Raw genomic sequence first — 22,883 nt, forward strand, 5'->3', positions numbered from 1 at the left:
TAACTCCAGTAAGATTAGCCCACATCACAAAATCTCAAAACCAGAGATGCAGGCGTGGATGTGGAGAAAGGGGAACACTTCTACATTACTGGTGGGGATGCAAACTAATTTGTCCCTTTTGGAAAGATTTGTGGAGAACACTTAAAGAACTAAAAATAGACCTGCCATTTGATCCTGCAATTCCTCTATTAGGTATATATCCAGAAGACTAAAAATCATATTACAACAAAGATATTTGCACCAGAATGTTTATTGCAGCCCAATTCATAATTCCTAAATCATGGAGGAAGCCCAAGTGCCTGTCAATCCACAAACAGATCAATAAATTGTGGTATATGTATACCATGGAATATTATGCAGCCTTAAAGAAAGATGGAGACTTTACCTGCTTCTTGTTTACATGGATGCGGCTGGAACATATTCTTCTTAGCATAGTATCTCAGGAATGGAAGAAAAAGTATTTAATGTATGCAGCCCTACTATGAAACTAGTTTATAGCTTTCATACAAAAGCTATAGCCCAATTATAGCCCAAGAATATAGAGATGGAGGAGAGGGAGGGTGGGTAGGATGGGTAGTGGTAGAATGATTGGTGGGACCACACCTACAGTCCATCTTACAAGGGTACATGTGAATCTTTCTAAGTGCAGAATATAAATGTCTTAACAAAATAAGAAAATGCCATCAAGGCTATGTTAACCAGTTTGGTGAAAATATTTCAAATTGTATATAAAACCAACACACTGTACCCTATGACTGCATTAATGTACACAGCTATGATTTAATAAAAAAATTAATAATGGTTATAATTGAGTGGATGGGTAGAAATGTAGATAAAAGAATGGCAAAATACTAACACCTGTTGAAGCTGGGTAATGGGCATATGGGGATAATTAATAATACTATTCTGTTTACTTTTATTTTGCTTTTGAGACAGTCTCATACATCACCCTTAGGTAGAGTGCCATGGCATCATAGTTCACAGCCACCTCCCATATACATGCAACTCTTGGGCTTAAGTGATTCTCTTGCCTCAGCGTCCCAAGTAACTGGGACTACAGGCATCTGCTACAACACTCAGCTATTTTTTTTGTTGTAGTTGTCATTGTTTGGCAGGCCGGAGTGGGGTTCCAACCCACCAGCCCCAATGTATGTGGCCAGTGCCCTAGCCAGAGCTAAAGGCGCCAAGCCTCTGTTTACATTTTATATGCTTGAAATTTTCCATAATAAAAGATTTTTTCAGTGATCTGTTTGTCTAATCAGGCTTTTATAAAAATAGCAAAATTAAAAGGCAATTTAAACAGTTAAATTCTCCTACAAATATGGTAGTGATAATAAAAAAGAATGACTTTAGTTTAGTTTTGGTTGAACCATACTGATCCATAATAATAGCTGGTTTTTAATACCTAAAGGGCAAGTTCATCGAGTTCTGCCTTATGTGTTCAAGTGAAATAGTCATGAACTTGGTAAAGAATAAAGGTAACTCCCATATGTAGTTATGGAACATATATAGCATTTATGTCACATATTCGAGGTATTAACCAGTTTAGCTACAGATACTGCTGAGCTTTACTTTTTAAACTTTTTAAATGGAGATTACAGTCTGTTTACTATATAAATAAAACTTTGCTTTTAAGCAAGAGAAGAGATAAATATATTCTTTTTATTACAAAAAGATAAAACTTTTTTTATTCATAGGAGTTATGATCGGAGTTCCAGGAGCTTAGATCAAGATTCTCCTTCAAAAAAGAAGAAATTTCAAGCAAATTATGCTTCTACCACTCATTTAATGACTGGCAAAAAAGTTCCATCATCTCTGCAAACAAAGCCTAGTGACTTAGAAACAACAGTATTTTACATTCCTGGAGTTGATGTAAAGGTAAAAGCCTAGTTGCCTACTATAAGAGATTAAATTATTAGTAACAATGCTCATTCTATTAAACTGAAACTTTGTGAGTTTTTTGTCTAATACAGCCATATCATGAACGTAAGAACATCTAAATTGGAGGTTGTCTCTTTTTTTAAACAGCTTTTTCCATGAAAGTTTGCCATAAAGAAGTTAATTTTCTTCTCTGTAGACATTCAAACATACTTGCTAAATCCTTGCCTGATCCAACTTCATTAAAGAACAGTTTTTTGGTTCTAAAGTTATAGAATAATATACTATTGAGCTGGAAGGAACTTTAAAGATTATCTGGAATTACCTTTTTAATTTAAAAAATGAAAAACACAGATAATATAGCGAGGATCACAAAGCTAATTTGTAAAAGTCTGAACTGAGTCATCTGACTCCTGGACTAGTGATCTTTCTACCACATTTTTATATATTTCTTGTTTTTCCTCATCTGAATAATTTTAAATCTAAAATTTTATTTGTTTTAATACAGTTGCATTACAATTCCAAGACATTAAAGACTGAATCACCTAATGCCTCAAGGGGATCTTCCTTGCCAAGAACACTTTCCAAAGAGTCCAAGCTGTATGGTATGAAAGATAGTGCAGCATCTCCTCCTTCTCCTCCTTTATCTTGCACTGTCCAGAGCAAGACTAACACCTTACTTCCTCCCCAGCCCCCACCTCTTCCCTCAGGTATTTAAGGAGAATATGCTCTATTTTTGTCATTTTTTAATTAACTTAATTTTTGTCATCACCTATTTGCTCTATTGAGACTTACAAATTCACCTGTAAGGAAAAGAACATGGACATGTAAATAATGACTATGTGAAATGAATATATAGAAGTGTGGGGCCAACTACTTTTGACCATTTTTCAGATTGATAATTACTTTAGGTTGTCTGTTATAAGATAAACTTAACATACCAAATAGTTTGCTTAATTAAACTTTTAGGTCTATGTATATTTAGAAAAGGATAGTTTTATATAGTTCAAATTTGCAAGCTTACCAACAGATGAAAATATCAAATTTACACATTTAAGACAGTATGTTGACCTTAACCACATTTATTAATTATCTATTGTTGCATAAGAAATTACCCTAAATTTAGTGACTTATAACCTCAAACACAGTTTCTGTTGACCAGAAATGCAGGAGCAGTATGGCTCAATGGATCTAACTCATGGTTTTTTATGAGGTTGGGTTGGCTAGGGCTACAATCCTCTGAATATTTTACGAGAGCTAGAAAACCTATTTCTGTCATGTCCCAGATGACTGGCTGATTGATGATTAGTTCCTCCCCATGTCAGTCTATCCACTGGGCTGCTTGAGTGTTCTCATGACCAGGTAGTTGACTTCCCTCAAAAGAAGCGATCTAAAAGAGAAATGGCTAAAGCTGCGATGTCTTTTAGGGCTTAGCCATCACTTCTACAGTGTCTTATTGATCATACAGATGAGTGTGGGAGGGAATTACACAAGAGATTGTATACCAGGAGGCGAGGATCATTGGAAACCATCTTGGAATTTGGCTGCCATAACACATGAATGATAGCTTACGTACATGGTAGAATTTAGGAAAAGGGGGGTATTTATTTAGAAACAAATAATTTATTTGACTAGATAAGAATTATTTGAAAAAGTTTCCTTTGGGAGACAGAACTTGATACATAAACCTTTTAAAATAGTTAGCATAATGATAATGGCTCATATTTTTCTATCACTTTTCAATTGACAGGACACCTCTGTGCCCGTTAAGTGCATGGCAGATTTTACTATCCTGTTTTATAAATGGGGAAAGTTAAGTCTCAAAGAAGTTGAATGTCTTTCGTAGATTTACACAACTAAATGTTAGGTTTGGAAACCTAAGACAAAGTTAGCCAAGTTTTTGTTAGATATTCTGTTCACTTTATTGAAGCAGAAATAGGTAGAAGAAAGATGCCATCCTATGTATGGAAGCAAGTTAACTATGTGCAAGCTGAGCATAATATGAAAAGCTGGGAAACAATGACATTTTTCCTCGCTTGCCATCAAATAATTCTTAGTTAAAATTTTCTATATCTTCTTAAATGGACAAAAGGACTAATGCTGATGAAAGACTACCAAAGTATAAAGTGGAAAATTTGGACCAAAATTTGTGACCTAGAGCAAATAGGAATAACTATCCTATATGTCATTAGTTATCTTTGTATTCTAACATTAATGTATCATTTCTATCATCCTGCCATTTTTATTGCTTTCTCTTACAGTCTTATTTATAAGGTGCTTTACCTGATTAAATGATCATATAATTCTGATTTTTTACAAAATTGTCTTATGTTTAATGATAATTTTATAAATGTTCTAGCCAAAGGAAAAGGAAGTGGAGGAGTAAAAACAGCCAAGTTATATGCCTGGGTAGCACTTCAGTCATTGCCAGAAGAAATGGTTATTAGTCCCTGTCTATTAGACTTCCTGGAAAAGGCTCTGGAAACTATCCCAATTACACCAATTGAAAGGAATTATACAGGTAAGTATCCTCCTTAATATACTTCCCCATCATGTATATTTTGGGATTTTTTTTACTTAGAAGGATTTCTTAATGCTGTTATCCATTATTACATAGTATATTCAATTATAAATATAAAAGAATTAATATAACTGTAAACAAACTTGAGATCATCTAATCCTCACTTGCAAATGAAGAAACTAGGTCCTAGGGAGGCTATATAATTTTCCCATGGCCAGAGCTAGTTAAAAACAAAGTTTCCATCCTTAGGTCCTACATTAAGGGTATGTATCATGGACTGAAATTTTCTTTAGGGCAAGAGCATAATCACTGTTTCCTTGTAGTGTTTGGTTTATCAGGCAAATTTGAGTTTGGGAAAGTAAGCAAAATATTTGGATAGGGGAAGAATTGTAGCATGATGGGTTGCAGAAGCAAATGTTCCTGGGTGTTTATACCTCTGATTTCATCGAGCATAAGAGATGAAAATCTTTTACTAAATAGTTTGTTCTTGACTTTATAATAAAACTTGGAACTAAATACTTTAACAGCTATCAGCTCACAGGATGAAGATATGGGACATTTTGAAATACCAGATCCTATGGAAGAATCAACAACATCACTAGTATCATCTTCGACATCTGCTTATTCTTCCTTCCCTGTAGATGTTGTAGTTTATGTACGAGTTCAGGTAATTTATTTCATTTATTCCTTTTTGTCCTAAAGAAAAATGTGTGTGTTTTTCTTAAGTTTATTTGAACATTTCAGTGTTATTTCCTTTTTTTTAGTTTTCTTAACCTTGGCTTCATGGACTTTTACTTAGTATGTCTATGATGGATTGGAGGTTGCCTAAAGTACATGTAAAATTTTATGTGTATACAGATGCTCCTCAACTTGTGGTGGCATTACATTCTGAAAATATTACCAAATGCATTTAATATGCCTAACATAACCCTAACCTACTGAAATGTACTCTTAACACATTAGCATACAGTTGGGTAAAATCTTCTAACACAAAGAGTACTTTATAATAAAGTGTTGATATCTCATCTGGTTTATTGAATACTGTACTAAAAGTGAAACAATTGTTTTATGAGTACTTGAAGTATAATTTCTACTGAATATCAATTTTGTAGCCTTGTGAAATAGAAAACACATCCTCAGAGATCATCTATATTCACTTTTCTATGAAAAGTTTCATGGATTTGGGGGCTTCAAAATTTAGAACTCACACTCTTGTGGCAAATATAAAAATTAAAGCCCTTTTTAAGCATCTTAATGCCATTTTTATTATGACACTTCCATTTCTTGCCATTGCGATTCCTTCTGGGCTAATAGAAAGTGTAACTGAGATATAAAATCACAATAGTACCTATGTTAAAATTTTTGCTAAGAGATATGAAGTTTTTATTTAATATTTTATTCTAAAATCCAGTCCTATTGATAGGCCTTTGGGAATATCTACTAGCATGTGATTAAATCTGTTTATTAAGGAGTATTTAAAAACTACTTGTATTCAGACTTTAGGGTTTAGTAACTGATAGTAACATCAGTTAAAATCTTATAATCAGTCTGAAGAATGAAAGAAACACTAATGTTCCTCTGTTCCAACTATTTTCTGTAATAACAATTTGGCCAAAAGAGCTTCAGTTTGATATTCTAGAGTTTTGCATTGGCTTTTTTGAAGGTCTAATACAAATATACAATGGACAAGGACTTTGAGGGTTTATAAAAACTTTGTTATTAATATTATAATGTTCTTAAATTTTAAAATATGTGAAATTAATTCCCTTAAAATACTTGATTATGAACAAGTTTAGTATGAACATAAGTGTTTTTAAGGTTCTGAGTTATCTAAATGTCTAAATAGTCATCCCTTGCTATACTTGGGGGATTAGCTCCAGAACCACTCCCTCTCCCATGTACCAAAATTCATGCATACCAAAGACCCATGGTCAGCCTTGAGGAATCCCCATACACACACACAAAAAAAACAGCCCTCTGTGTATGAGAGCTTCATATCCTGTGATACTGTGTTTTTAATAAACCCATGTTGTTAAGGGTCAACTAGATTTATTGTTCAGAGATGGTTCCTTAAATACTTACTTTTTTGAAATGATACCATTTTTACCACAAGTTTTGATTTATATAGCATGCTTCTATGCAAAAACACTAGGATATCAAACACAAAATAAGCTTTAAGTGTCAAATGAAGACCGGTTGTAGTGTCTCATGCCTATAGTCTTAGCACTTTGGGAGGCAGAAGGATCGTTTGAGCCCAGAAATTTGAGGTTGAAGTGAGTTATGATAACCCCACTGCACCCAGCCCAGGCAACAGAGTGTGAGACCCTTTCTCAAAAAAAAAAAAGGTGTCAAATGAGAAAATATGATAAATTTAGTATAATGAATGGAGATGAAAATCAAATGTAACTTTTACCCAATATGAAAATTCTTAACCATCTAGTTCCTAGAAAACTTTATTTTTGGCTGTTATTTTTAGCCCTCACAGATCAAGTTTAGCTGTTTACCAGTATCAAGAGTGGAATGCATGCTAAAGCTGCCGTCTCTGGACTTGGTGTTTTCTTCAAATAGAGGAGAACTGGAGACTTTAGGGAGTACATATCCTGCAGAGACTTTATCCCCTGGAGGTAATGCTACAATTCAGAGTGGAACAAAGACCTCTGCTAGCAAAACTGGAATACCAGGTATAGAAACATTCTTTTATTCCTCTGGTATAAAGCCAAATACTGTTTTTAAATAGATAATTTAATAGTAATTAATAGATATTTTTAATATATTTAGAAAAGGAGAACATTTCAGGATTAGAGTATTTATTCAAAAAATCTATAACAGACCAAAGTTTTGAGTATATTTCATGTGTTACCTGAACTTGAACACTCTTTAGTCCATATTTTTAACAACTGGAAGATAACATTTTCGTGTTGGCTTTCAATGTACACACCCCAAGTACTATGACGTAACTGTTGTATAATCACAGATTCAAGTACTTTTGAATGTTTTATATTAAGTTATATTTTACATTTAAGTATAATTAGTGTTACCCATGGAAAATAAGAGATATAGTGCTATCTTATAAGGATTTTGTAGCATATTTTTTTTTAAATGGCAGTTTAAAATAAAAGATTGATTTCTTAGAAATAGAGTTTTTGCTGTTGTGGTCAACTATCATCGAACGCATATACTTAGCTCCAAAATATTGCTGCTGGAGTTCTGCTGTCAACAGAATACTGATGTGGTAGGATTGGCTTTTGAAAACACATTTTCTGATGATAAAAGTAACTCATTGTTCTTTATAGGTAATGCAGAAAATGGAAAAGTACTAAATATGAAGTAAAAATAAGAAATAGTATCTCTTTGTTAGATGATCAGTGTTATCAGTTCCTCCTCTATAGCATGTTTGTAGTGATACAATCTTTTTCCTAGGCAAAAATGAAATATGCCCTCTTCTGCTATGTAACTTCTTAAAATTTAAAATATCACAGGTACTTTCCCAAATTATTAAATATTTATTGCTAAAATAACTTTAATAGCTGTATAATAATTCATTTTATTCATATACTTGAGATTTCCTGACTTTCTTTGTTTTTTTGTTTTTAAATAGTATTAAAATTAATATCTTTTTACATAAATATTCATAAACAAAGATGTCCTAGGATAATTTTTTAAAGGTGGAATTTCTAGGTTAGAGGGTATGACCATTTTTTAAAAATCTTTTATCCATCTCAAATCAATTTTTGTAAGCGATGAGAAGTGTGGGTCTAGTTTCAGTCTTTTACATGTGGTTATCCATTTCTCCCAGCACCATTTATTGAATAGAGATTCTTTTCCCCAGTGTATATTCTTGTTTGATTTATCAAAGATCAGGTGGCTGTGAGAGGTTAGTTTCATTTCATGGTTTTTTATTCTGTTCCAAATGTCAGTGTCTCTGTTTTTGTACCAATACCATGCTGTTTTGATCACTATGGCCTTGGTATAGACAAAAGTCTGGTAAGGTGATACCCCCAACTTTGTTTTTATTAATAAGAATTGCCTTGGCTATATAGGGTTTCTTCTGGTTCCATATAAAACAAAGAGTTGTTTTTTCTAATTCTTGAAAGTATGATGATGGTATTTTAATGGGGATTACATCTACATCTGTAGATTCCTTTGGGTAGTATAGACATTTTCACACTGTTGATTCTTCCCAGCTATAAGCATGGTATGTTCTTCCATTTGTTAATATCATGTGCTATTTCTTTTCTTAGAGTTTTGTAATTTTCTTTGTAAAGGTCCTTCTCCTCTTATCTTATGAATATTTCTAGGTATTTCATTTTCTTTGAAGCTACTGTGAAGGGAATTGTGTTCTTGATTAGCTTCTCATCGTGGCTGTTATCAGCATATACAAAGGGTACTGATTTGTGGACATTGATTTTTGATCACTTCCAGGAGTCTTGTGGTTGAGTCTTTGGGATTCTCTAAGTATAAGATTGTAACATTGGCAAGGAGTGAGAGTTTGACCTCCCCTGCCTCCATTTGGATGCCCTTTATTCCCTTCTCTTGCCAGAGAGACGAGAACTTCCAGCACTGTGTTAAATAGCAGTGGTGACAGAGGATAATCTTGTCTGGTTCCAGTTCTAAGAGGAAAAGCTTTTAGTTTTACTCCATTCAGTATAATATTATACTGGGTTTGTCATAGATGGCTTCAATCAGATTAAGAAATGTGCAACCTGTGCCTAAATTCTTAAGTGTTGTAATTAGAAAAGGTTGCTGAATTTTATCAAATGCTTTTTCTGCATCTATTGAGAGGATCATATGGTCTTTATTTTTGCTTCCGTTGATATGGTGAATTAAGTTTATGGCCTTGTATATGTTAAACCAGCCTTGCATCCCTGGGATGAAAACAACTTGATTGTGATGAATGACTTTTGTAACTGTGTGGCTGTACTCTATTGGCTAGGATTTTATTGAGAATTTTTGCAAATATATTTATTATTGAAATTGGTCTGAAATTCTCCTACAGAACCACGAGTTTGTTGATGTGCTCTCTTTCTGTTGTTCAAATTAAGTACCTAAGGCAATAAATTTCCCTCTTAAGACTGGTCTTTTCTCAGTTTTGGTATCAGGGTAATGTTTGCTTCATAGAATGTGTTGCAGAAGATTCCTTCCTTCTCAGTTTTTTGGAATAATTTCTGCAGTATGTGTATAAGCTCTTCTTTGAAGATTTGATAGAATTCTGGTGAGAAGCCATCTGGACCAGGGCTTTTTCTTGTTGGAAAATTTTTTTATTTTTTCTTCGCTCTCAGTTCTTGAAATTTGTCCATTCAAGAGATCTATTTCTTCTTGATTAAGTCTAGGAAGAGGATGTGATTTCATATATTGGTCTATTTTCTCCACATTGTCAAATTTCTGGGCATAAGAGTTTCTTGTCGTATTCAGAGATGATCTCTTATATCTCTGTGGCATTTATTATTATTTCCCCTTTATCATTTCTGATTGAAGTTATTAGATATTTTACTTCACTGTTTCTAGTTATTCTGCCCAAAAGTTTATCAATTTCATTTATTTTTTTAAAAAGCCAACTTTTTGATTCATTAATTTTCTGAATAATTTGTTTTCAGTTTCATTAATCTCTTATTTAATTTTCGTTATTTCTTTTCTTCTGCTGGGTTTGGAATTAGATTGTTCTTCTTTTTCCAATTCCATAAGATGGTTCATGAGTTGTTGTTGTTGTTGTTGGGGTTTTTTTCCCCCACGACCCTTAGTGAGATGTCATGGCGTCATAGCTCACAGCAACCTCAAACTCTTAGGCTCAAGCAATTCTCTTGTCTCAGCCTCCCAAATAGTACAAGTGCCTACCACAACACCCAGCTATTTTTTTTGTTGTTGTTGTAGTTGTCATTGTTGTTGAGCAGATCCAGGTCACACTGGAACCTGCCAGCCCCAGTGTATGTGGCTGATGCTGTAACCACTGAGCTACAGGTACCGAGGCAGTCATGAGTTTGTTGATGCTCTTTTTGTTTTTCAAATGCAGGTATCTAATGCAATAAATTTCCCTCTTAAGACTGTTTTTGGTAACTTGTGTCTTTGTTGTTGTTGTGTGTAGGAATTTAATGATTTCCTTTTTTATCTCTTCTTGAACCCGACTGTCATTCAGCATAAAGTTGTTTAATTTCCAAGTCTTTCTGTGGGGATGTTGGAGTTGTTTCATCTTTATTGCCTTGTGGTCTGAGAAGATACAAGGTATAATTTCTATTCTTTTAATTTTGCTGATGTTTGGTTTGTATCCTAGGATGTGGTCAGTTTTGGTGTATGTACCATGTACTAAGGAGAAAAATGTATATTCCTTACCTTTGGGATAGTGTGTTCTGTAAATTTCTATTAATCTCATTTGTTCTAGGGTCACATTTAAGTCTTTTGTACCTTAATTTAGTTTCTGTTTAGAGCAGCAGTTCTTAACCTGTGGGTTGTGACCCCTTTGTAACGATGAAAATACATCGCGGCATTAGGAAGGTTGAGAACCACTGGTTTAGAGGATCTGTCCAGTTCTATCAGAGAGGTATTAAAATTCCTAACTATTATGGTTTTATAGAATATCATATTTCTTAGACCCATCAAGGTCTGTTTCATAAATCTGGGAGCATTTAAGTTGGGTGCATAAATATTTAAAATTGAAATGCCTTCTTGTTGTATTGTTCCTTGACCAGTATAAAGTGACCATTTTTGTCTCTCTTTAGTTGCTTTAAATCCTCTTATATCTGACAAGAAGATTGCAACCTTCCTTTCTTCTGATTTCCATTTGCTTGAAATACTGTTTCCTATCCCTTAACCTTCAGTCTTGATTTGTCCTTCAAGGCTCGGTGTGTCTCCTAAAGATAGTTTATAGATAGTCTGTGCCTTTTTATCCAGGCAACCAGCCTAACCCTCTTCAGTGGTGAATTCAGTCCATTGACATTTATTGAGAGAATTGATAAGTTTGGTGCAATTCTATTCATCTTACTTTGTGAAAGTCCGTTATGTAGTTTTATCCTTTGTGCCATTGTGGAAGCTAAGTTTTGACCTTTAGCTTCTGTGTGTTTAATTTGCTGGTGGTCCATCGGGGTGGTCAGTGTTGAAAATAGGTCTAAGTATTTCCTGTAGAGCTGCTCTTATTGTGGCTAATTTTCTCAGAGCTTGTATATCCACAAGAGATTTGATTTCTCCATCAGTTTTAAAGCTTAGTTTAGCAAGATACAGAATTCTGGGCTGAAAATTGCTTGTTTAAGAACATTTGTTTAAGAATGTTGAGGTAGATGATCATGCTCTTCTTGCTTGAAAGATTTCAGTTGAAAAGTCTGCTGTCATCCTACTCCTGGCAGCTTGCAGAATTTTTTCTTTCATCTTGATTTTGGATAAGTTCATTACAATGTCTTGGAGAGACTCTGAGTTGAGATGACCTGGGTTTAATATCCATCTGAAGGAGTATGTTAGGGTCTTTAGTAAAACTTAGGAAGTTTTCAGTTATGATAATCTCCAGTAGAGCTTCCATTCCTTTGGGACAATCTTCTTCCCTTTTGGGAATCCCTATTAGTCATATATTTGAATGCTTCATGGAATCTTGTAGTTCTCAAAGTACCTGTTCTGCTTTCTCTTTCTTCTTTTCTGCCTCTTTAACTACCTGGGTTAACTTGAAAACTTTATCTTCTAGCTCTGCAGTTCTTTCTTCTCCATGGTCTAACCTATTTTTGATACTTTCTACTACATCTTTATATTCTCTGATTTTCTCCTTCATTTCCTTAAGCTCTACCATATCCTTTCTATAGTCTACATTTCTCTTGTCTGACTTTTGGTTCTATCTTTCCATTTTCTCATCCATTCCTTTTTTTGTCTGTATTATCCATCTTTTAAATTCTCTTTCTGTCAAGTCAATTAAATCTTTATAGGTAGAGTCTTCTGCAGTAGCTAACTCATGGTCCCTTGGGAGAGTTCCTCTGTTTTGGCTTTTCATGTTGCCTGAATTTTTCTGTTGGTTCCTCCTCATGTGTTCTTTCTTCTTGTTCACCTTCTTGTCCTCCTTTTTACTTCTCACTGCCTCCTTCATTTCAAACAGAAATCCTTGCTGTTGATGACAGTATGTTGCAATGTGTCACCAGCACACCAGGTGGTGTTATGGTTTTTTTAGGTTACAGAGAGCACAGCCAGCAACCTCTATGGTCCTTATTCCAAACTTAGATACCTTTGGTGATCACCTGATTGTTTCCCCAGCCTTCAGACTCTGGGTTGGGATCTTAAAGCTCACAAGAATCCTTCAGGGGTAGATATCACAGTGCCCCGTGCCTTCAGTTCCCATGGGGTGCAGGAGTCCCTCATTCAGTCCCAAGAGTGGCATTCTGATCCCAGCAGGTGGAATTAAGACAGCTGTACTTTAGACCCCTGCTCAGATCTTCTCACGACCTTCCCACAATGGCAGCCCCCTGGTCTCCAAGACCTTCTCAGTATGGCTGCCTCACCAGCCACCAAACCTATGGCAAATCCACTCTTAACTAGCATTTGCATCTGGTTGCTGTATACTATTCGAGTCCACCCACTTTTCCAAGCTTTCCACTTAACGCACAACTACTGAAAACTCCAGAAAGGTTTCCTCCCGTCCCAGACCTCTGGATGGCCAACCAGTCCCAGCCAGTAGCATTCACTTGACTAATTCCTGAGATTTCCACTGTTCCAGATCATACACTGTATCCAGCTCACCACCTCCTCCCTGTTGAGTATGACCAAAAGTATTTGATACTTTTAATCTCTGATAAGACTGTAAGATTTCTGCACTCTCACCACATGTGTATTGTCAGCAGTTTGTTGTATTATTCCCAAAGCAGCTTTAAATTTATTTTCAATTACTGTCAATGTGATGGGTTAAAATGGGATCTCATTATTTCATTTTGTTTTCTATTACTTTATTGGCTATTTCTTGGGAAGAGGAGATAAATATATGCCCATGCTCATTTCTCTTCTGGAATGTTCAGCTTCGTCTTTTTTTTTTTTTTTTTTTTTTTTTTTTTTTTTTTGCAGTTTTTGGCTGGGGCTGGGTTTGAACCCACCACCTCTGGCATATGGGGCCAGTGCCCCAATCCTTTGAACCACAGGCACCACCCCAATTTTGTCTTAATAATAAAAGTCACATGACTTATTAGCACCTAAACTATTATATTATAGCAGTATATATGCACTATGTGAGGATAGTGAAAGGAATATAAAATGAAGAACTCTGTTTTATGCCCACATTTTGTGATACTGTAGAAAATAACAAAAATGAATAGCACCCCTCATTTTATCATCAAAAAATATTCAAGGAATGATGATGAAACTAAATATATAGAAAATATATACATTATAACAATATCCATTCTTTCAAAGGATTTTTACTGAATGTCTATGTGGTCTGGATCAGTGCTAGGGGTTAGGTATGCTATGGTGAACTGAGCTAATAGACATGGTCCTGGCTAATGTAGAAACTAAACCAGATTTGGAGAAGCAATTAATAGCCAAGCAAACAAGCTTATTTTAAATGGAAACATGAAGTGGGTGAGTATAAGTTAGCCAAGCAGAGAGTTGGGGGAATGAACACTACTGATAGAGAATATAAAACCCATGAAGCAGGAAAATGTTTGGCAACTTTGTGAAACAAAAAGAAAAAAATACTACTATAATGGAAGCTGGTGTAAGAAAGGTTTAGATTTAAAGAGACAGGAAAGAGCCAGATCATGTGGAGAAACCACTAACAGGTAAGTTAAAGTAGAGAAGTGGATGGACATGATTCCGATTTCTACTTTTAGATGACCAGTTCAGCTACAGTGTCGAAGTTGATTAGAGTGGAATGAAGCAGGCAGAGCAGTTATCCATTTCAGTCAATGATTGTTTAAAATAGCAGTTGGAGATGGAGGAAAATGGATAGGCTCTATTTTACGTGTATGTGAGCTATAGAAATGTTATGGTGATAAATTGCATGACAGAGAGTCAGGAGTAGGAAGAATGACAGGTAACTCCCAGAGTTCTGTCTGAGCTATTTTCATGAAGTGTTCACTTACTGGAGGTGGGGACCACTGGAAGAAAAGCAAATGCAAAGAAAAAGATCGAGAGTACAGCTTTGGACATGAAAAACTGTAAAGACCTCTGACCCATTCTATTATGAGGTCAAGTGGACAGTTGTACATACGTAAATCCAAAGAAGTCTAGTCTGGAGATAGATTTTGGAATCAGCAGAAAATTTTATAATGTTCTATTTAAGAGTTCTCATTTCTTATGTTAAAGTTTATTTAGAATTTGCTTGTCCATCGCTGGTAAATGTTGCCAGTAGGGACACGTAGCTCTCTAAGAGAAAAAGACTTTTTTACTTTCTTCACCGCCATCTACTAAAACATGGAATCCAGGTTTTTGATACAGATTTTTTAGTTTGTTCTCCTTTCTCTTTGCTTAAACCTAACTCTTCACTGCCTACTTTCAGTGGAACAAAGGAGAAAATAAATAGGAAACCATACAGTAGACCAAACATATGTATAAATGATTGTTTTAAAGATTAGCAGACTGTTCAACCCTGGTTTGTAATGTAACTTAATTAGAAAATAAGTCTAAGTCCTCATTTCAAATTTAAGAGTTTGAATCTGTTGCTCAGTTAGTATGTGGTTCTGTTTTACTGAAGTTATGTTTGGTTCTCAAGAACATATTGTGACTTTTATTTTCTTGCTGCTTATAAATATTCTGAATTTCTTGTATTCACTGTAGGTTCGTCAGGATTAGGCAGCCCTCTTGGCAGAAGTCGACATAGTAGTAGTCAATCAGATCTGACCAGTTCAAGCAGTAGTTCATCTGGCTTGAGCTTCACTGCATGCATGTCCGACTTCTCCCTTTATGTATTTCATCCTTATGGAGCAGGAAAACAAAAAACTGCTGGCCTTACACCTGGATCAGGAGGATTAGGTATACTTTGCATATTTGTGTCTTTTCCAAATTTATAGCATCTTTTTTTTTTAATAAAATTTCTTTTTTTGTTAAATTTATTTCAGAGTAATATGAGGTTACATTATGTTTATAAGGTAAAGTCAGGGTTGTAGTTGTATCTTTTACCCAGGAATTGTACCATTTACCTGTACATTGTACCTGTTAGGTGGGAACTTACCACACCCCTCTCCCCTTCTTTCTTGAATTTTATTGAGTTTTTCTCACATTTCTGCCCATTATTGTTAATCTACAAAGTTTCAACTTAATATTGAGTGTATGGGATGCTTGATTTTCAATTCTCGTGACATTTTACTTAAGAGAATGTTCTCTGAATCCATCCAAGTTGTAACAAAAGATACAAAATCTCCATCTTTTTTTATGGTTGAATAGTATCTTTTGTTTTTTCAAGCTTTTCAAACATCTTTTCAAGCTTTTTGTTCATAAATCATAATGCTCTTAATAAGGGATATAAACTAAAATCAGAAGATTTTTATATTTTTCCTTTTGATAATTATCTATCTTGTCCCTATTATTAAGTAGAAATATGCAATAAGAATTTCTGAAAAATTAAGAATCTAAAAATTCAGACTATTTTATAAATGGTATAAACAGCACAGTTATCCCTGGATATCAGAAGTTACTTATGTTACTTAAATGTTTAAATATCTTACCAAATCATTATCTATTTGTATAAGAAACTGTATAAAAATTAAAATTTTAAAGTGTATGTATCATGTTTGTTAATTTAAATAAGACTATTAAAGTTAGTTATTTAGTGAAATTAAATTTCATTGGCATTTTAAAGTACAGATGAACCACTAATGCATAGGATCTTGTTATTAGTGAATTATATCTTAACTTGTATTTAGACAAATAACAATGACACATATACTCCCATGTCAAATTGAGTTTTTGTTTTTGGAAAAGGGTTGTAAAAATCCCCAGTTTTATTTATGGGCTTGAATCTATTAAACTAAGAATGCTAATGCTCATTAGATCATGATGCTTAAATTTTTACCTCAAGTGATTTTAGTTGATGGCATACTACAATGAATTGGATAGTTTTTATCTAATTATAATAGACAGCTCTGTGTGTATATATGTATATAGATGTGAGGGTTTTTTTGTTTGTCTTTTCTTTTAAGGGAATGTGGATGAGGAACCCACTTCAGTCACTGGTCGAAAAGATTCTCTTAGCATAAACCTTGAATTTGTAAAAGTGAGTCTGTCTCGGATAAGGCGTTCAGGAGGTGCCTCATTTTTTGAAAGTCCATCTGTAAGCAAGTCTGCAAGCAAAATGGACACTACATTAATAAATATATCTGGTATTCAAATTCATTGTTTTTTAATTAAAATAATGACCTCTGTTTTAACAGTGTTTAACTATTCAGTATACTTAATGTTAAGCTTTCAGTGATAAAAATTTATTAAAAGTAGAGTAACAGTCTAGCTTACTGTACTGTCTCAGTCCATTACAAGGTTAGAAATATGGTTTCTAGATAAACGGATATACATGTCACCCAAGGGGCAAAATATGCCTCATTAAATCACTAAAAGTTACTTTTCTTCGCCACTGCTCTACCATGAATTGGTAAAAGTTCTAACTTTTTTTGTTTTTCTAATTATAAATGCTTAAAATACTAAATAGGGATGAGTAATATTAGAAAGTTTTTACTTAGTGTCAGAATATTTTGATATTTTGAATTGTGTATATATGTATTGCTAGCTTTATAGCTATAGACAAATTACTTATTTTCTTTGCATTATGATCTGAATATTTAAAATAATGGATATGGAACATTTTGAAGAATTCAGAGTACTAAGTGAGTGAAAACTTTTATAATTATTAATCAAACAAATATAGTATGTTCACATAACCCAATATTTATTCAACAAACAAATGTTAAGCCTGTGTTTTACAGTGACCTTTTGTCAGAGATTGCTAGGCGACTAGGGGGAGCAGGCATGAGTAAGGCAGAGTCTTATTGTGTAGACAAATGAGTGCAAGATTATAAATGAAATGGAGTTTTATATAAAGAGGAAGAAACAAACTATGTTTTATATGGGAGATCAGAGAAAGCTTCATAAATGAAATAATATTTGGGCCAGATCTTACAAATAGGAATATTTTTGGAAGTAGCAACATGGCATTTAATGGCACAGAAGCATCAAATTATGCTTTTGGGTCATACTTCATTTCACTGTGGCTAAAGCATAGGGTATAACTGAACATTTAATTGGTTGTACAAAGTAGGTATGATCAGAAGGAGAAAGGAATGGTTAGAGGTAAAGCTGATAAGATAGATCAGGATCATATTGTGGTGGGACTCAATATGCCAGACAAAAGAATCAGGTTCTGATCCTTTGGGCAGTAATAAGTCATTAGAGGTTTTTAAGAAATGGGGTAAAGCTTCATATTGGTGTTTTAGAAAGAGAGCCAATGACAGCATAAAAGATGGGAGAAAAAGTTTCCTTGAGGAGGCTGCTGAAATAGAACAAGCAATAGTAGATGAAGGCCTGAATTATAACTGTTAAAAAGAAGAAAAGGGAACGGTTTCAAGAGCAAGATAAGAGAATCCACGAGGTTGAGGACGAGTTTTATAAGGCACAATAGAAGAGACAAAAATACCTCAAACTTTTAACTTAAATGACTGAAGAACCAGTGAGGCTATTAACTTAGAAAATAAAGAACAAGTGCCTACAGGACATTTAGTTGAAGGGTCTGGTATTCAGTTATGTACTATGTAGATATACCTACCATCTGAAAATATTAAAGGTTTTGGAAATATTCTAACAAATTTTGTTTATATATCAGCTGTTTGTGATATAGGGTCTGCCTCCTTTAAATATGATATGCGTCGACTCAGTGAAATTCTGGCATTTCCAAGAGCATGGTATAGGAGAAGTATTGCAAGACGTCTGTTCCTCGGAGACCAAACTATAAATTTGCCAAGTAAGTTTGTTATGTAATTACAATCAGGTGCTTTAAATTTTGGTTCCAGTAGTAACAAAATCCATGACTGATAACATAAACTTGGTCTTACTTGATTAAGTTGCACCATGTGACTCATTCACTTATTTAAAAATTGTCTATTGGGCCCCTCTGATATGCCAAGCATTGAGGAGACATTAGCACTGGGGATATTTCACAGAACCAAACACACCAATGTCTTGCCCTTTTGAAGATTACATTCTAGCTGACACTTTATTCTATAATTATTACCCTGTAATCTTATAAAATCTGGAGATGTGGAAATACATTTAACCATCCAAGTTAATCATTGTTAAATAAACATAGAAAAAGGAAAATGGTGGGTACATGCTACCACTTTGCCTGCATTTGTCTCTTAGGCCTGAATATTGTAGTAGTAATGAGCTCAAGAGAGTTATGGAAGTGAAAAGTAGAGTGAGGATCATACAGTCATACAGTGAAAAATACTCGAAACCCCGTCACCTATAAACTGGGACCAGAATGCCTGTTTTGCCCTTCTCATGGAGTTTCTCTGAGAAGTAAATAAAATACTGTAATGTTTTTTGAAAACTGTGTATTTCAATACAATTGCTTAATAGAGAACTAGAAAGAATATGTAATATGATTAGAAATGATGGCTGGGTTAAACTATTTTATATCGTGGCAATTTTACCCAGTTACTTTGTATTATTTTTTTGTTTTCTACTAGCATCTGGTCCAGGGACACCTGATTCTATTGAGGGGGTAAGTCAGCACCTTTCCCCTGAATCATCAAGAAAAGCTTACTGCAAGACCTGGGAGCAGCCAAGTCAGTCAGCCTCCTTTACTCACATGCCTCAGTCACCTAACGTGTTCAATGAGCATATGACAAACAGCACCATGTCACCAGGGACAGCAGCACAGAACCTAAAATCTCCAGCTTCCATAAGATCAAGGAGTGTATCTGATTCTTCAGTTCCTCGAAGAGGTAACACTACATTTTTTGTTATTAGTAGTTCTCCAGTGTTCCCTAGATAAAAATCTTAGTTACTCTCAGATTTCAGCCCCAGCCCCAGTAGGAAGATAAACATTTGGGTTTTTATGATAGATTTGAGGGGGGTGGGGACCCAAAACAAATAAAACAAACACTTCAAAGTATTGGCACCAGGAGAGACAGATGGCTAGTAAGTAGCTCTGCAAAGGGATAGGGAGAGAGAAATTAGCATATTGTTAGTATATTCCATATATTACAAGTTATTTTTAGAAATAAGCCTACAGTGAAGGTCCCAAAAGATGATTTGATACTGAAAAAGTAAATATTTCTCATTCATTCTTTTATTTAGTCATTGTTTACCTGAACTTTTTTACTTACACTTAGTCATGGCCTTGTACTTATACTCAAATGTATAGAAATGAATGGCACACTTCCTATCACAAGGCCAGGTTAAAGTATAATGACCAAATGTAGGATTAAAGATATATACTGGGTCAATAAGAACAAAAAGACAGGCACCCCAGCTGGCCTCTATATTCAGAATGATCCTCATCTTTGAGGCTTCTGTTTGGCAGAAGCATCTTATGATATTCTCATTGGTTATGAAAAATCCCAGGGTGATGAATGGTCTCTGCTTCTATACCCCATACACCCTAGAATTTCCTCATATTTAAGAGGACCATACAGAATTTTATGAACTTTCAATAAATAAGGCTGCCAGTACCATTCAATAAATGGTAACTATTATTTTAGAGTCAATATGACAACTCTTAAACATTATACAAGAATAACATATTTTTACTTCATGGGTATAGTGATAAAACTTGTTTTTGCTTTATAATTGGTTTGACACTTATGTGAATGAACATGTATTTTATTTTTCTATTTTTAGATTCACTTTCAAAAACATCAACTCCTTTTAACAAATCAAACAAAGCAACAAGCCAACAAGGGACCCCATGGGAAACACTTGTCGTTTTTGCTATCAATTTGAAGCAATTAAACGTTCAAATGAATATGAGTAATGTAATGGGCAATACAACGTAAGCTATTCATATCCAAAGAAAATATATTTAATCATTATTTATAATTTTTCTTATAGTAAAGCAATTCTAAATCTTTGTTAATGATGAAATATTTGAGAGAGTAAAAACAGTAGCTAAAAGATATAAATGGTTTTATACTGAAAATGGCTTAATTCTAAGGATATTATAATATAAAATCATGAAATATGTGTTCTAAAAAGAGGAAACATCAACATTGGTATTTGAATATTTACCATGTAGTTTTTATAAGAAATATTTCATTGTCAAACTTTGCATCTTTTACTTAAATAATTAATTTAATTCATTTTTAATTTAAATTCTGTTTTAATTCATGACATTAGAAGCTATATGTCTAATTAATAAAATTTCTTTTTCTAGTTGGACAACTAGTGGTTTGAAGAGCCAGGGCCGTCTCTCAGTTGGCAGTAATCGTGATCGAGAGATTAGCATGTCTGTTGGTCTGGGAAGATCACAGTTAGATTCAAAAGGAGGAGTAGTTGGAGGGACCATAGATGTCAATGCTTTGGAGATGGTTGGTATGTTGAAATTTTACAATTGATCTAATGTATTTACCCCCCCCAAAAAAAAAAAAATCTTAAAAAGGAGTTTTTGGAAATGATTCTGATGAGTTTTTCACATAGACATTTCTGTGAATTTTTTTTTTCTATTTTAGCTCATATTTCTGAACATCCTAATCAGCAACCCAATCACAAAATTCAGATTACTATGGGTTCTACTGAAGCTCGTGTTGATTACATGGGCTCAAGCATCCTGATGGGTATCTTCAGTAATGCTGATCTTAAGCTTCAGGATGAATGGAAAGTAAACCTGTATAATACACTGGACTCAAGCATAACTGATAAGAGGTATTTATTAAGACATTACTTCCCAAACACTTTACATGATTATTCTTAATATATTTTCCAGTAAAAAAAAAAAAAAGCAATTCATTTTTCCTGAAAAATATTTTAATATTATGCAATTAATATAAATACTAGATGGGAAAGATAATTTTTCTTATACTTTTAAAGCATATTCTGTAAAACACATGATAAAGATTCTATTTTATGCTCTAGTGAGATTTTTGTCCATGGAGATTTGAAGTGGGATATTTTCCAAGTCATGATATCAAGATCAACCACACCAGACCTGATAAAAATAGGAATGAAGCTCCAGGAATTTTTCACACAACAGTTTGATACCAGCAAACGAGCTCTGTCTACCTGGGGACCAGTTCCTTATCTTCCACCAAAGACAGTGACTAACAACCTAGAGAAAAGTTCACAAGAACAATGTAAGAATTATAATTAAATCTTTATATATACTTTATCTCTCACTAAATATGTTGTGTTCTTAATTAAAAATAACAGTAACAATAATAATCTATATGCTGTACTTCCCCAATAGGCCATAGGCTCTTTATCCCATTCACTCAACAAAGGACCTTATTTCCAGTAGAATTAGAGGCCATCATTTGGGAAGTTATTACTTATTATCTATTCCCCCTACTATAATGCATCTACAACTGTAACAACTTCATGCTCTTAAATACTGTTTATAACAGTATCATGTTCTGTTTCAGAGCATAGGCTATGGAGTCAGAATATCTGACTTTAGATTCATTATTTGTGTGATACTAGGCAGATAGTTATTTTCAATTAGCAATTCAATTGGCAGATATTTATTAAGCAGTAGCCACATTCTTAGGCACTATTCTAGGCACAATAGATCTAGTAGTGGACAGAGTCACTACTCTTATGAAATTCTAATAGGACAGTGGAGGGGTAGCCAGCCCACACACAGCTTGTGGGTATCCCCAGTGCTTGGTGGAGACTAGAGAATGAAGGCAATAAAGACAGAAGACACAGAGTAGGATTTAAAAATAGTGGGCCCAGGGGACCAATGCCAACAGTGCAAGGAACAGTGAAGGCCCTTTGCTCTGGGTTAACTCAGTATTTATTACATACATTATTACCAAATTAGCAAGTCAACTAGTAAAGTAAAAACTGCATTGTATGTCATCATTCTTGTAGTGTTTCCAATCTCGATTCAGCTACTGTGTAACTAACTTTTGTAACTGTTAACATTCTATTCTTTGTTATCTGTAAACTTGGGGAATGAGATACAGTTTAATGGACAAGGAACTGGATTTAGAAGCAGTATGCAAGAGCAAACAACAGGTGTGACCACGCACATAGCAACCAAAAAAGGAATTAAGTCTCAAGGTCTTTGTGGGAAGACAGGCTGAGGCCATTGCCATATTGGGAGCAAAGGAGAAACTTTTTCTTATCTCAACTCTAAGAGATTATTTCTCTTCCCAGAAAGCTAGCTGCAGTACTGTTCCTACTTTCTAGCAGTGGCTCATTAAGTCCTCCGAGAGCTTTGTACAGGCTCTGAGGGGAGGTCAGGCCTCAGCAAGACATTTCTTGTCTTCTTTTTCAAGGCCTGTGCTGTCATGTTCAATAGGCTTTAGGAGCTCCCGATATGTATTGTAGTCTCCTGTGTACATTCTCTCTTCAGTATCCACCTCTTCCTTTTTTTTTTTTTTTT

At 34.3% G+C, this 22,883-nt stretch overlaps 1 protein-coding gene across 5 annotated transcripts in view; it reads left to right on the top strand.

Moving 5' to 3' along the window:
• The window catches only part of KIAA1109 (KIAA1109 ortholog), a 245,993-nt gene that overhangs the window by 211,417 nt on the left and 11,693 nt on the right, over positions 1-22,883 (top strand). For all 5 annotated transcript variants that reach the window (XM_023516561.1, XM_023516563.1, XM_023516564.1 and 2 more), the window contains 13 exons: positions 1,698-1,878; positions 2,387-2,483; positions 4,238-4,399; positions 4,927-5,066; positions 6,876-7,080; positions 15,128-15,322; positions 16,489-16,668; positions 18,159-18,296; positions 19,024-19,281; positions 20,180-20,330; positions 20,712-20,869; positions 21,007-21,199; positions 21,410-21,627. In XM_023516561.1, the coding sequence (XP_023372329.1) occupies positions 1,698-1,878; positions 2,387-2,483; positions 4,238-4,399; positions 4,927-5,066; positions 6,876-7,080; positions 15,128-15,322; positions 16,489-16,668; positions 18,159-18,296; positions 19,024-19,281; positions 20,180-20,330; positions 20,712-20,869; positions 21,007-21,199; positions 21,410-21,627 (2,276 nt within the window). The remainder of the gene's footprint in view (positions 1-1,697; positions 1,879-2,386; positions 2,484-4,237; positions 4,400-4,926; positions 5,067-6,875; positions 7,081-15,127; positions 15,323-16,488; positions 16,669-18,158; positions 18,297-19,023; positions 19,282-20,179; positions 20,331-20,711; positions 20,870-21,006; positions 21,200-21,409; positions 21,628-22,883) is intronic.

This window comes from Otolemur garnettii, unplaced genomic scaffold (genome assembly GCF_000181295.1).
Source record: "Otolemur garnettii isolate 467f Iridium unplaced genomic scaffold, OtoGar3 scaffold00093, whole genome shotgun sequence".
In the NCBI taxonomy this organism is placed as follows: Eukaryota; Metazoa; Chordata; class Mammalia; order Primates; family Galagidae; genus Otolemur; species Otolemur garnettii.